This window comes from Furipterus horrens, unplaced genomic scaffold (assembly GCF_987537825.1).
Source record: "Furipterus horrens unplaced genomic scaffold, mFurHor1.1.pri manual_scaffold_16, whole genome shotgun sequence".
NCBI classification, from domain to species: Eukaryota; Metazoa; Chordata; class Mammalia; order Chiroptera; family Furipteridae; genus Furipterus; species Furipterus horrens.
This window is the reverse complement of record NW_028327186.1, coordinates 7,637,496-7,652,515: the sequence shown is the minus strand read 5'-3', so window position 1 is coordinate 7,652,515 and position 15,020 is coordinate 7,637,496. Positions and strand designations below refer to the sequence as shown.

Here is a 15,020-nt window from a genome sequence, read left to right as displayed (position 1 = left end):
GATATTCCTTAGCCATGAGGGAGCTCTAAGGAAGCACAGAGAGGCTGAGCAGGTTGCCCAGAATTACACACACAGAAAGTAGCAGAGCTGAATTCTGAACCTAGGTGTGTCCCTTCAGAGCCCTCCCTCTGGCATCAATGTGGCTGGGTCACACCTGCCAATGACATGATCATCTTGTGGGCTGAGGCATGGTTACTTGCTTCGTTCTTCCTCTACTGGATACTAAACTGCAGGAGGCAGGTGTCTGACATCCTCTGGGGGCAGTGAAGTTCGTGTGTACACTAAGAGCCTAGTAAATTCGTGTGGCAGGAAGAGGGACAATGGCAGGAGTGCAGAAGGATGCCATGGGTCTTTGTTCTAGCAAACCAAGGGTGGATAAAACTTAATACATATAAGCAGAGGTTTCTCAGCTTTTCTAAAAGAACCATGTTGCTTTTTCTCTCCGGCAGGTGCAACCTGGCCCCCGTGCAGGAGTATGCCCGGGATGTGGGGCTCAAGACGGACCTGGTGACCATGAACCCTTCCGTCATCCAGCGTGCCTTTGAGGACCTGGTCAACGCCACGTGGCGTGAGAAGCTGCTCCAGAGGCTGCACAGCCTCAACGGCAGCATCCTTTGGATCCCCGCCTTCATGGCCAGGGGCGGCAAGGAGCGCGTGGAGTGGGTCAACGAGCTCATCCTGAAGCACCATGTCAACGTGCGCACCGCGTACCCCTCTCTGCGTCTGCTGCATGCCGTCCGCGGGTGAGCGGCACCCCCTGGGGACGGAGGCTGTCACTGTGTGTGCGGGGGGGTGCCTGGGGGCCGACATTCCTTTCCCAGGTTCATGTCCATCTCAGCTCCACGCCTCGCTAGCTACAGGACCTCTGCCTGTCCCCTGTCCTTTCTGAGCCCCCCTTCTGAGAAAGGAGGGGGCTGGCTAGCAGGTTTCATCTGCCATGGCGATTTTGACCAACCGGTAGCGCCTGCTGGGGAGCAGTGCTGAGAATTAGACATAAGGAGGCAGGAACGGAAGCAACCACTCAGAGTCTTCACTTCAGTGCCCCTGTGCTAGGAGAGTCTCTGAGCACCATGTGTCTTCAAGATTCTTGCTCATCTGAGACAGTTCTTGGACCCGGGCATTGCAAGGAGTGGGCAGCGTGGTCCAGAGACCCTGAGCGGAAGGCTTGCTCTTCAGCTCTTACCAGTCCCTGCCCCAGCCTGAGCAGCTCTCCCAAGGGACTGCCAGCTCTGCCGGCCTGCAGACTGGCACAGAGCCTGGCTGGCTGTGGACAGGGGAGGTCAGCAACTGAGGGGAGCACAGCGGGCAACTGAGTGTGGCCCCGGGGAGTGGGAAACCAGGCAGCAGCTGGTAGTGAACGGCTCTAATTCAATGACAACGACAGGGTGGCTGCGGCCCACAAAGAGGGCAGGAAAGCAGGCCCATTCACCCGCCCAGCCTGCAGGCCGGGGGTGGAGCAGACCTGTGAACTGGTGCTTAACTTAGGCACCAGGAGAGCTGAGCCGAGGCCCGGGATAGCACTCATCCAGCGGGCCTCCCTGCCAGGGCTGGAGGAGCCTGTCAGTCGGTGGGGAGCAGGAACTGGGGACCAGAGAGCAGGCCCGGCAGGGAGGGACTAAGTGCGGCAGAGACTGCGGGGAGACCAGTGAGGGTCAGAGGTGTCTCCGCCCAGACAGGCCCATTGCAGCACAGAGAGCATGGCCCTTGGGCCAGGGCAGGAGCAGGGCCCTAGTCTCCTCCAGTGGATGTGGAGCGTGGAACTGTGTTCCACGGGGATGTTCCACCAAGAACAGGAGGGAGGTCTGTGGTACTGAGGCGCAGATGGGTATTGGCGTTTGGTCATTTTTAATGGGTTGTCTCTATTTTTTTAAATAGCAATGCACAAAGTAAAAAGAAAAATTCAAATGGTATAAGAGGATTTAAAGGGAAAATCCTCCTCCACGGAGGCAGCCTGGTTACACGGGCTTCCCGTGTCTCCTTCCAGAAAATCCCCTTTTACACATAAGGAAACATGTTTTAAGCACATCTTGCTAAAGTCTAGAAATTATTCCATACTGACAGGGGCCACCTTGTTTTCCTTCTCAGCTTTGTGGCCTTCCACCGAGTCTGGGCCATAGTTTATGTGAGCAGAAGCCATGGGGGGGGGGGGGGGTGCATAGTAGGTATTTTAATCTTTTGCTAATATAACCGGTACTACAGGGACCATCTTTTACTGATATCTGCACACACATCTGTGTGCAGCTTGTTTTTTAGGAGTGCCATTGCTAAAAGGAAAGACAGATATATGCATTATTCATTTTTATAGCTATTGCCAAGTTACACCTATGATTCTTAAAAACGCTTGTCTATAACCTCGCCAACATGGTGCACTATCGACATTTGTTATCTTTGCCAATACAGTAGAAAATGACATCTGATTATTCTTTGAAATTGGAGTACTTTAATTACAGATGGGGTTGAATATAATTTTTCAGTTGGGAGTGGCACTAAATTCCAGAATGCAGCCAGAAGATTTACCCCCCCCCCCCCAAGAAATGGTCTGGCTGGGCCTGTCCGAGAACAGCAGTCTCTTGACTCTCTGGGGGCCCCCCTGTAGCAGGAGGAACCCCTCAAGTAACCGGCATCGTGTTTTTCCTTTTTTCTTTTGGCAACACGCTGTCTAGGATGCTATGAGCCTGCCCTTCGCATGTGCAGACCTGCTGGCTGCCTAGAAGGGTTCCGAGGAGGCCAGTGCAGTGTGCGTGGGTCTCCCACACAAAACCACTGTGACCTCCTCCCCTTGCCCTGCCAGTGCCCGCAAGGGGAGCCACTGGCCTCTGCTTGCTCGTTTTCATTCATTGCTTCATTAAGGTCTGTGGAGCTGCACCCACTTTGTGCATGTGCTATGCCAGGAGCTGGGGTTCCTGGAGAAGCCAACCCGCTTGCTCCCAGAATTTTAAATTGCAAAAGGGGAGAAAGACAAGTAAACAAGTGATTACAGTGTGTAGCGTGGCAAGTGCTGGAATAGGGAAAGAGCAGCATATGGAACACAAAGCCCTCCAGGGAGGTCTGGGAAGAGTTCCTGCAGGAAGTGTCATTGAAGCTGAGACCCTAGGGAAGGGCTGCCAGTCAGGAGTCATGGAAGGTGATGGTGTTCTGGAAGAAAGCAAGCAGTACCTTGTGGCAATGTGACCGTGCTCACTAGGTGGTGGGAGGGACTTTGGGCCCAGGTCTCCAGGGCTTCACAGTCCTGGCTGAGGCTACTGGCTGTTATCCTGCAGACTCCAGGAGTCACTGGAAGGTGTTTGGTGGCACGGTCAGACTGGGGGTTAGCTGACTTATCTGGGTAAGCATGGAAGCCTAGGAACCATGAACTAGCTTCAAGCATCCCCAGGCTTGACCAGCCCTACACCCCAGCCCCAGATTTGGAGACAGCATGCCCAGCTCACCACTACTGCAAAGCTGGGCAGCCCCGTCCAGACATGCCCCCAAGAGAGTAGAGTCTTAAACAATGCTTCCAAGGAAAGGACAGCGGTAGGCTGTGGGGCCCCAAATCAGGGCCAAGGCTGACGATGTGGGCAGTGGGGGACCAAGAGTCAGAGAGTTCTGTTCCTGGCTTTGCTGCTGATTTCGCACAAAACATCGCCAAGTGTCCCTTGGCAGCCACCTGCAAGGCATTCCTGACCCTAAAGAATGAAATGAGCTGTATCCCACAAAGTGCTGTTAGCTTCTTAGAGAAAGCCCTTATGGTCTCTTTTTCCAACACTGGTAGCCACTGTTCTCGCCACGTACCAAGCCCCGGCGCCCAGGCAGGACGGATGTGCTTTGGAGATGATTCTGCCAATCCTCATTTACGGCTGTCCATGCTCATAAAATACAGTGCTTAATAGTTTTGGCAATCGGGGTAGCCAATTTGAAAAATGATTACTGCCTTCTTGGAGATTACTTTGCATGCTAATTAAAATCTCAGACTGAGCCATTAAAGGTGTACTGTTAATATGATGTCCCAGATGCACCCAGCTAACTTCATTTGGGAGGGCAAAATTAATTTAGTCAGTGTTTTAACACCAAGCTGTTATGCTAAGGAAAGAAACAGCTACAAGGTGGCCATGCGCACAGTTGCTAAATTGGCCACAGCAACGGAGAAGATAGGGAGGAAATCAGGAGTGTTCTGTTCCTGCTGAACTCAGCCAGCCTCTCTTCCCAGCTGCTCATTAAACAGTGCCCCGCGTCCCTGTCAGGGATCTCTCGGGAGTTCTTGTTTACCCGTGGACGCAGGGCAGGAAATGAGTGGGTCCCTCCACGCTGCTGAGTTCTCAGTTCATCCCCGAGACTCGTTTGCTGTTAACACCTTTCCCAGGGAGTGATTCCGGGTGAAAAGCGTGGCCCAGATCTGAGAGGCTTGGCGTTTCTATTCCTGTCCCAGCTGGCCATCGTTACAAAGCTGCGTGCACGTCCTCCTTTCTCCTTTTCTACTTCTCCCCATTTTTCAGTTATATTGGGGTCAAACATTTGCCGAGTGCAAGAGAAGTCAGGATAATCATGTTGAGGCTTTGCTGCAATAAGAAACCGTGGAATTCTTGTAGTTTAGCACACAGCAAAAGTTCCTTTCTTGTTCTTGCAAAGTACCATATGGTTGCAGGGGATTTCTCTCAGGGATCCAGGATTCGTCCACATTAAACTAACACCATCTTTACAGGAGGCTTTGAAGTTCTCCTCGTTAGGGGAAGATGAGAAAGGGAGGACCTGCCCTTGAGCTACATCATCCCAGTCGGATCCACATTTGTAGTCAAAGCCTATTGGCCAGAACTGGTCACATGACCCCAGCCCATGACAGGGGAGTCTAGAGGGACAGGAGAGCACAAGGGGTACGAGAACTACCGTCTCTGCCATAGAGCCTGGGCCGCAGCAGGTACGGAGCCAGATGCCTTTGAACCCCCTGCTCTGGAGGAGATCACAGCACCGTTCTGCGTGGGAGACCAACCCCCACAGTAATGGATTGTCAGCCCCGGCTGATAAGCACATTTGGGAGAAGTAGAAACAAAGCCCTTGATAATAATGTGGAAGTGATTAAGTCAGTGTGAGCTGGAGAGAGGAGGGGAGAGCAAAGGGAACATTTCCAGGAAGATGTGCTGTATGTGCTTAGTTCTGAGGGAAAAAAAGAGAGAGTTCACTGAGGGGACACGCGAGGGAAAGGCACGTCTACGGGGAGGGTACATCACATGTCTGTGGAACCTCAGACCCACCAATGAGCTCCTGGGATGTTTCACCCCGGATTCAATTCTTCCCTCCCCATCTCTGGGCATAGCAGCGATAGCCGGCAAAGAACTTTATTTCAGAAAGCCTTCCCCAGCTAAGTCCTTAGCATCAGAAAACAAACAAACACAAATCCCCAATAGGACATGCGGCTGGTGTTAGGGCTCAGATCCGTCAGGGACTGAGCAGTCAGTGAGATGTGGTCACGCGGGGACGCTGCTAGTGGGTTGCATGTCCCCAGACGGTGTCAATAGCAGCTGCAGCCAGCTCCCTCCCAGCCCCCACTCTCCCAGAATCACCACAGGGTAAAAAAGATCCAAGAAATGGCACAGAGAAGCTGCATGTCACCTGGGCTCTATCTAACCAGCTGCATGAGAAGTCAGTCTTCTCAGGCAAGTCGCCCTGGACTCATGGGTTTTCTTCTGTTATCTAAAGAGGACAAAGGCAATCCAGGAGACCCATAGGTGACTCACAGACCTGGTCTGTTTGACCCACCCAATAGCGCCGCACACGGTGTTTGTAGAATTTTTAAAAATTGGTTGCCAATATTTAAAAATTTGGAGAATTTACATTTAAAAATCCAGATCTTTGATGCTCTTGATGAAAAGCAGAAAATCTGGCATCACCACACTGGACAACAATAAAACTGGCTTCCCCTTTAGATGCCCCAGTCCCCACCATTCCGTACTGTCTTAGCAACCCTGAGGCTATGTGGCAGTTTTCCTTACATGTGTCCCAGCTCCCAGCTCACTCAGTTATATCCCCTGCCAGGCCACTGGGCTAGAGGGCCTCTCCAGCCCCAGTCATTCTTAAAACTCCATGATTATTCCATGTGCTTACCATTTCCCCCTCTTTTTGTCTACATATGAGTCATTCTTGGGTTCTTTTGGCACAACGACCTACCAGTTAGAGCAAGGGCTCATGGCCTTGGCTGAATATTTGAATTATTGGGGGGTGTTTTAAAAATCCATGTTCAGGCTACACCTGGAGAGCTGAACATGCAATGGAACCATTCAGGAAAGGCTGAGCTCCCGTTACTGGAGGTGGTTACACCAAGGGGGATGAGCACTTGGCTAGGATGTGTGGCAGCTGCTGTTCTTCTGGGCTCTTCCTCCTCCTTGCATTCACCCTGCCTTTGCCCCTCCCAGGCCCCCCGCCCCCCAGCTCAGCTTGGCCTCACTGAGTGTAGAGTCCTGAGGTGGTCTAAGGGCTCCTTTTCTAAGCAAGCCCCAACATCCGCACCAAGCATCCTGCCCCCACCATCCCGGACAGTGCTCCCTCCATATTGGCAGGTGATGGCACAGAATAGTCCCGTACAGGAAAATGAGGCCCGCCACACTCCCCGCTGCCCCACGGCGGTTTGGGCCTCCTAATGAAAGGGGATCAGAAAGCCTGGAGGGGAGGCCTAGTTCTATACATTGCCAGCTGGGGGTCACCTAGGTGGCCTTGGGCAAGCCACTTTTCATCTCTGAGCCTCATTTCTGCATTTGTATCTATCAAGAGGATTGTCTTGTTTCCATTAAATCACGTATGTGAGAGCACAGGGGTGCAGCTCCATCGCTTAGGAAGCGGTAGTTGTCATTCCTCTGCAAAGGGAGCTGGGAAACAGTCGCTCAACGGGTCTCTACAGCTCCTGGAGTGGCAGGAAGATAGTTCCCTCTTCCTGGAAAGGATAATTCATAAACTCATGTTTCCTTTTTGTTTCTTTTGTCACCTTTTTCTGTTTTCAGGTACTGGCTGACCAACAAAGTCCACATCAAAAGACCCACCACGGGCCTCTTGATGTACACACTGGCCACGCGTTTCTGCAACCAGATCTACCTCTATGGCTTCTGGCCCTTTCCGCTAGATCAGAACCAGAACCCTGTCAAATACCACTACTACGACAGCCTCAAGTATGGCTACACCTCCCAGGCCAGCCCTCACACCATGCCCTTGGAGTTCAAGGCCCTCAAGAGCCTGCACGAGCAGGGGGCTTTGAAACTGACTGTGGGCCAGTGTGACGGGGCGACGTAAGTGGGCCCCTGCGGTACTCGGTGGCTCACATTTCCTGCCAGCTATTCCACAGGCAGATGGGAGTCGGGGTGGCACAAACTATAGAACAAGCAGGCTAGTGGTTTTCTTTGTTAAAGTGTAAAACAGTGACCAGAATATATATATCTATATCTGCATATATATATTGACCTGAGTATTTATAACTGTGTGGTGTTCATCTAGCATTAGGCAGACAAGCCACAAGAAGAAGGTGTGGGCAATCCACCAGAACTGAGACTCGGTCCATCTTTGGGGGCAGAAGGATGCAACGTGAAAAGAACCAGTCCCATGACTTTGGATAACAAACTGCCTCCCGGACTGGAGAAATCTTTGGGCTCATGGATGAACGGGGAGCCACCTGTTGGCAGCTGCCTCGAGCCTCTGAGAAACGTGGATTCTGGGTGAGTCGAGGCCCAGAGGAGACGCTTTGACCCAAGTCCAAAATGGTGCTGTTCACAGAGGAGAGGGCGGTTGGAGCATTCAGCTGGGCAAAGGGGCACAAGGATACCGAGAAGCAGAGGCCACACTGAGTTTAAAGGCCTTCCCACGAACGTGGTTTAAATGCTCAAGGGATGAACCACGGTTGATGCACCTGTTCCGGACAGGCCTCCACAGCTGTGGAGAGAAGCCACAGAAGACACAACGGGAAGCTCATACTCTGGCTTGGCAGGAACCACCAGGAACCTGGGATGGCGCAGGCAGATGACACTAAAGAGTCGCTGTGTTGCAGACAGTGTCACAGAAGAGGGTCCAAAACACGGTGGTAATGGATGTTCTCTAAAACAACACGAGTCCACCATAGAGGAAAGGAACCTGGGATGTCTTCCTCAGAGCTGGCCTTCCTTCCTGCCCTGTTACAATGTGACATGAGGGATCGTACTGTCCCCTTCCGCCAACCAGGGGAGCCACAGCGAGAGCTTGAAAGGGCACTGCAAAGATAAATGTCATCCTTTTAAAAATACATATGATTGCCTTTCCGGGTGCCTCCAGAGCCCCAGAGTGCCAGACCTAAAAGAATGCGAAGCCTTTAGCTCCATTTGTCTGCAAGTGCTCTCTCTGCCTGCTTTCTGCATTGTGCACACCACGGGGCCTCTGCAGCCGGACTGCTGCATCAGTGCCACTTCTGGTCCCTTCCCTGTCCTGATGGTCACACTAGCCAGCACCGAGCTCCAAAACTGAGGTTTGCAACTCTGCGGGGAGAGGTTCCAGGGTCCACCTCCACTCTCTTCCCCGCTGGAGGCAATGATCGTAGAATTTTGCAAACTCTATTTTCCCTTTATTAAGATAAATAGTTAAGACTTTCTTTAAACCCAAAGCCAAATGCAGTATCCAAATACTGGACATAATCTCCCCAGGGGAAACCTGGGCTCGATGCCAATAACTTAGGGGCTGGAATCACAAGGCACGAATAGATAAGCATTAGCCAGCTTGATTTGTTAGATGTATTATCTTGCTTGATAAATAATGGTGTTTTAAAATGTATTTGAAGGATAAGTAAAAAACCATTATCTTGAAGGTGAAGGGAATTAAGGAAAATAATCAAGATCTGTTCCCCAGCGTGTGAGACCGGACAATAATTAATCAATGGCAATTTGGCACAGGACACTTGCTCCTAATTAATGGCTGACAGGAAGCCAGTAGAGGATACTCAGAACCCTTAACGTCACATGCGGTCGCTCCAGCTCCAACCATGACTATGATTCTGCATCTCTGTTTCTTCTCTCGTTGTTTTGTGGATGCTCGAAGTCTGAGATTTGGGATTTGTGTTATAAAATGAATATTTAAGAAAGCGCCAGCCCTAATAGCCTCTATAGGAACTGAGTGGTTTGGACTTGTCACAAGAAGTGGAGATAATTAGTATCATATTTTACACTCCTCCAGGGCCTTTCATCTTGAGGATCTCAGAGGCCCTGGGAGACATTTAATTTCTGAAGCTTGCGGAGCCGTGGGCAACGGGCAGGATTACCAGCAGGGCCTCCGTGGATGAGTCAAGGCCTTAGAATCTAGAGCATTCTAATGGTGAGCCCTGATGTCAGGTCCAGGAATTGGCTCTGAGCTCCATCTACCTGCCAGCACCTCTCCCTGGGGAGTTTAAGGGCCTGAGCACTTTGGAAAGCATGGTTTTCTTTCTGTCCCACCCTGGTTCCTTACACTGACACTGGTAAGAGCTGAAATGGAAAAGCCCTTACTACCTGCCCCCGGGTTCCCTCTAGAGAAAGGCCGGGAACCCTGGATGACCCACACGTCACCATCCCCCACTCACGGGTACGGCATAGCCACAAGGCTTTGGCCGTGGGATGGTGGGAGCTCCAGGGGCCTTGGCTTCCCCTCCCTCCTTGATCTTCTGCATGTGGGCGCACACACTCAGGAGGTGGCCCTCCTCTGCCTCTTTAGAGCTAACCTGAGAGAGGTGGGGGGCCAGGAAGTCCTGGCCTGTACCTCATACCCTGATCTGCTCTCTTGTGATGACAGTGGACACAGCCACCTGAGGCCCTTTTGGTCACCTCCTGAGGACCCTCAGTCAACCCGCAGTTGCCCTGATATCACGCACCCTGCAGCCCCTCAGACCTTCTCCATTCTCCTCAAATGATCACCCCCCCCCACCCCCGTCTGCGCCTTCCTTTGCTGAAGAAATGGAGCTCCCTGAAATGCGGTCTTTCCTCGGAATCTCTTGATCTACCCCACCTTCATCTACTTCCTCCCATTTCTGAGGAAGCAACATCCACCCTCACAGCAGTGACACGTTCCCTGACCCCCTCAGCCACTCCACCGCGGCCTCCATCCTCTCTGTCCACTAAAACACGCTCCTTCTACCCATCCTGGCCCCCGCGGCCCCTTCCCTGGGGTCTCCAGGCTTCCACTGCCTCCTGACACCTGGCACCCTCCATGATGCCACGTCCAAAGGCCCTTTCTCATCACCAAACGTTCCGCATCACTTGGCTCTACAGTGACCCCTCCTGGACACTCCTTCTCCCCTTGATTTACAGGATGCCACATCTGTGCGGTTTTTCTCCTCCCTTCCCAATGCTGCTTTGCCACTTATTTATGTATTTATTTATTTATGTATTTATGATTTATTTATGGATGCCCTTACCTTAACCTAAAAAAGGAGCCAAGGTAGATCTGACCATGATTTCCCGCTCTCCTCCTTGCCCACAACACAGCCACTGTCCCTGAGCATCCTTGCACCCTCCTTTGGGTCCCCACCCCCTGCAGCCAGCCCCTCTCCCAGGTCTCAGGCTTGGGCTGCGCAGCCCTGTAGGGCGTTCATCCCACCTACTCTGGCAGTGCCATGAGCCCCATACTGTGGAACCAGGTGGACAGTCTCTCCCCCCCTTCCTCCATGACCCTCCTTTGCTGTTAGAGGACCTGTGACCCGCTCAGCCGCCCAGTTCTGAGGCCCTACAGCATCCTCGATTCCTCCATGAATTCCCTTGCCGCTCCTTCCCCCCAGCACTGGCCTGGCCTCCGTGCCGCCTGGGCAATTTCAGCAGCGGTCTCCTCTCCTGGGTGCCCTCCCCAGTCCCTCCTGAACGCGAATAGCGATTTTCATCTCCCACCGTTCACAGACTTTTACACGTCCCCCTGTCCCCACAAAACAACGTACAAGTCTTCATCGCGACATTACAGACTGCCCAGTAAGGCCCCGTTCTCCCTTTGCACCCCGCACCTGCTGTCATTTCTGGAAGGGGTGCCTGATTCTCCTGTCTCTGTGCCTTTGGTCTTGCTGTTCTCATCTTCTGGAATGTTCTTACCACCTGGAAGGCTCTCTTCTGTTTCCCTCAAGGCCCATGCAGAAACCACATCTCCCACGCAGTTCTCCCTGATTTACCAACCACTGGGGTCTCCCCTTCCGCGGGGCCACCGTCGCACTTTATTTGTACCTTCCTCACGGCCCTTCTCATACTCTGCCTTGTATTATAGTCACTGTGCACTTGTCCTATGACCGTCCTTAGACTGGAAGCTCACCAAGGGCAGGGACTGTGTCTGATCCATCCGTGTCCAGCACAGCGCCAGGAATGGTGCGTAGCACACAGCAGTTGCTCAATAAATGTTGGATTAAATCCTTAGTGCCTGTCTAGGGCTGCATAATTAATGAAGTCATTTTGCATCTGTAATGTCACAAGAACCTCCAAAAAAATCATGAGTTGGGCAGATGCAGAAATCACTATCCTCATTGTATAGGTCACAAAACCAAGGCCAAAAGTGACCCGAAGGCACATCGCTGACCAGCAGAAATTATATCCCGGTCTTCTTATCCCCCGACGCCAGGGCTTTTTCTATTCATTCTTGTGGTTGGGTCACTGTACACTGAACACTGACCCTAACTAAGCACAGGCCTGGCTGCCGCGGGTCTGGGCATCACCTTCCTAGTCAGGCAAACCTCAGTGTGAACCCCAGTTCTGTGTGCGCCAACACAGGCAAAATCTCGCTCTGTCTAGGGGAGGACAAAAGCCAGTCAGGTCTCACGAGGCCCATGGGGCGGAGCTGTGGGACCTCGTAAATCATTCCTGCTGCTGTTGTCACAGGGTGGGGAACCATCTGTCCAGATGGCAAAGAGACCAGCAGCTCTAAGGGTTGCTGCTTGATAGATCTTCATGCCTAATGAAGGCGCCCCACCCAGAATGGATGGATCAGGAGCAGGAATGAATGAGGCCGGTCAGATGAGACTCAGCTATGAGTGCCGCCTCATGGATGCCCTTTATAGCAGCCCAATGATGCCAACCGCCTGCGCCTCCCTCCTGTCTCTCACCGGTGCTGCCAGGGGTCACGTCTTTCCCATCTTCATCCCGTCTTTTGCTTTCCCCCTCCAGGGCTCTTCCCCTTGGCATCCAGCCAGAGCAGGGCCGTCCCAGAGAAGGGCAGCTCCTCTTGGATATACAAGCTCTGACCGGGGCACTGTGGTGAGACAGTAAGGTGGGAGGGGGACAGGCAGGCTCTACATCACCCCTCCTAGGGGCTTTGTTCTGATGGCTGGCCATCCACAACAATGGGAGGTTTCCATGGTTACGGCCTTGAAGCAGTTTTTTGGGTGTTTTGTTTTGTTTTGTTTTGCCTTCAGGCTTCATCATGAAGGTAGGAGTTTCGCTTCCATCCTTACAGTCCAGGGGGGAGGGGGGAGGTTTCCACAGGCACCGAATGGAGCCACCCAGCCTAAATTGCCCCAGTTGTCTTTGACCAAAACCAACGGAACCAACCAATGAAGACACTAAAGGTCCCCGGTAGTGTTTCTCAGTCTTCCTCACCATTTCCTCAGCCATCCCACCTCCCCCCTAGAAACAGGGGTGGGAAATGGGGCTCCCTAAAGGTTCTAAGAACTGTGTCAAGAAAGGCACAAATGCTCCAGCCGTGACAGCATGTTCAGATACTGAAGCAGCTTCTACAGAACTGACCCAGCACCGGCTGTGAGCTGCCGATCCTTGGTACGGTCACAGGAAACGAGGCGGCGACAGCCAAACAGTGGGGAATCTGCCCTGTGGCCCCCACGGACCCAAGCAGGGCGGGCCCAGACTGCAGTGCCAAAACCTGCAGTTTAGTTCACAGAGCCTTCGTTTCTAAAATGAGGTTGTCACCGTGGAGCTACTGGACAGTGTCTGAAGGGGTGACGGGCTTGTCAGAATAATTACAGCTTAATGGAAGTTAGACGTCGCAAAGAAGACACTGGGGCGAGCTGCTGTGCCCAAGGAAAGCCAAGTTTCTGTTTTCGCACTTCAATGTCCATGGCTGGCAAGAATGATACTCGCTGTAATAATGACCGTGGCTGCTTCTCGTCCTCGTGAGCATCTCTGGGCAAGAGTTCTGGGCTGGGTACCAGATGATACAGAGCCTGCCACTCAAGACCCAGAAACACATCTGTGCAGCAACATCAATTGTCAAAACACAAGCGCCCTGTGCTCCAGCACTGTAGCCAGGGTGCGTTTTGATTCCTCAGGAACCCACCGCATTGTTAAATATTGTGTATGTCGCCCCTGCTCCCAGACCTACCAGGTAAGAGCCCAGGGTCAGGAAGGCTGTTTGGGCACGCGGACCACTGAGCAGGACACCAGACTCATCTCACTGGTGTTTCTGTGGTCGCCGAGCCTGGACAGGAGGTTGGCTTTCCTCCTTCTTGTTTTGCACCTGGACCCAGAGCAGACGTTCTGTGTAGCTCGTGCGATACGGGCTGCAAATTCAGCTGTGGAAGCATCGAGAGGCACAAGAAGAAGGAGAGGCATCTTAGGCCAGTCAGCCGGCGCTGGCGATGGGAAATGGTCACCTGTGAGGCAGGTGAAGAGCAGGCGGGCGATCGGGAGTGGAGGGCACCACAGAGCACGGGGAAAGGGCGGATTACGTTTATTGAGCACTAAGTGCTTCACACAAGCCAATTCGTTTCACCCTTAGAGCTGCCCCTTTGAGGCAGATGCCATTATTATTCCTGCTTCACAGATGAGGAAACCGAGGCAAAGAGGTTGATTAGCTTGCCAAATATTTAAGAACTAGGAAGGGACTGAGCTAAGGTTTGAGCCCCAGTCCTTCCTGTCCCAGAGTGGCACAGGAAGGTCCAACCTTCACCTTGATCAGCAGACCCCAAGGCCCTGGGGACTGCACCAGCCCTGCCAACAAGTGATCCAGCCGGATCCCATGGGTGCTTTTCCCACTTCGGTCTCGGCCGACAGCCCCTCCCCATACCTGCAGGCCCAGTGAGCGGAAATGCTCATTAGTGTAGTGACAGTAACGAGCTCTGCCTTCCCAGCCTCGGGCGCTGTGGCTGTAGCTGCTGCCTTATGAGCTTGGTGGGAAGCTGGGACTAGACATTTCCCTCTGCATACACTGTCCCGTGTCTGGGGGTGACATGGGGACAGCCAAACCACAGATGCCGCCTGGGAAACGAGAAGTGTCACCAACAGAGAACAGAGGGCATTTGCATTCCTACCATAAGTGAGTGTCCTCCCTGCTGCCAGTTCTCTAAGTGACCCATGTCACTCTGTGTCCCGCTGGGGGAAACGAGCCCTAGGGACTGAGCCCATGTGCTGTGAAGACAGCTCTCCTTCCCTCTGTGGACACATGGGCCACAAGGATGAGCCAGGGCTGGGACTCTGGCCCCTACCCTCCCACACTCCCAGAGTTTGGTGACCCTCCAGCCGCTGGGCCACGGGATGGAGTGCTCTCACAAAGTACACAACCCCCACCCAGGAGCCCCCCAGTAGATCTCAGGGTGAGGAGAGGGCTCCCTGTGCATGTCTGCCTCCATTCATTCACCATCACAGATGTGCTGAGAGCGAGCAGTCCCCCAAGCTCTGTGTTAGTAGCTTCATCTATATTATTCACATTTTCTACATGAATAAATGGCGTGCAGACTTATTAGGTCATTTGTCCAAGGATGTAAAAGCGACAAGTGAAAACTGATCTCATTTCTGAGCCCATGTTCCTTCCACAACACTGTCCTGATTCATACAATATCTAGGATATAACTTTTATAACCTGTATTGTCCCTTCTGTAGTGTATCTCCAGAAACTTGCCAGGAACAACTTTTTCCCCAGCCCGAGGGCAGCCGGATTGGGTGTCCTGATCTTGTAACACTTCCCTGCAGCCTCATCTCCCCTTCTCCAGTGGTATTCCGTCCCAGACGGTCCTGATGCTGGCTGTCCATGTCTCCCCCACCTGTCTCAGTTGACGCTACCTGGCTGGGGATTGCCCACGTTAAATGTGGCACTGTGAGCTTCCAAACTGGTACACGGAGGAGGAGTCCCAGCAGGCCCCCACTCCAGCT

At 52.7% G+C, this 15,020-nt stretch overlaps 1 protein-coding gene across 2 annotated transcripts in view; it reads left to right on the top strand.

The window, feature by feature from the left end:
* The window catches only part of ST8SIA2 (ST8 alpha-N-acetyl-neuraminide alpha-2,8-sialyltransferase 2), a 40,541-nt gene extending 33,174 nt beyond the window's left edge, over nucleotides 1-7,367 (top strand). For both annotated transcript variants that reach the window (XM_090263680.1, XM_090263679.1), the window contains 2 exons: nucleotides 450-743; nucleotides 6,966-7,367. In XM_090263680.1, the coding sequence (XP_090119806.1) occupies nucleotides 450-743; nucleotides 6,966-7,251 (580 nt within the window). In that variant the 3' untranslated portion in view covers nucleotides 7,252-7,367. The remainder of the gene's footprint in view (nucleotides 1-449; nucleotides 744-6,965) is intronic.
* Nucleotides 7,368-15,020: the final 7,653 nt, after the last annotated feature.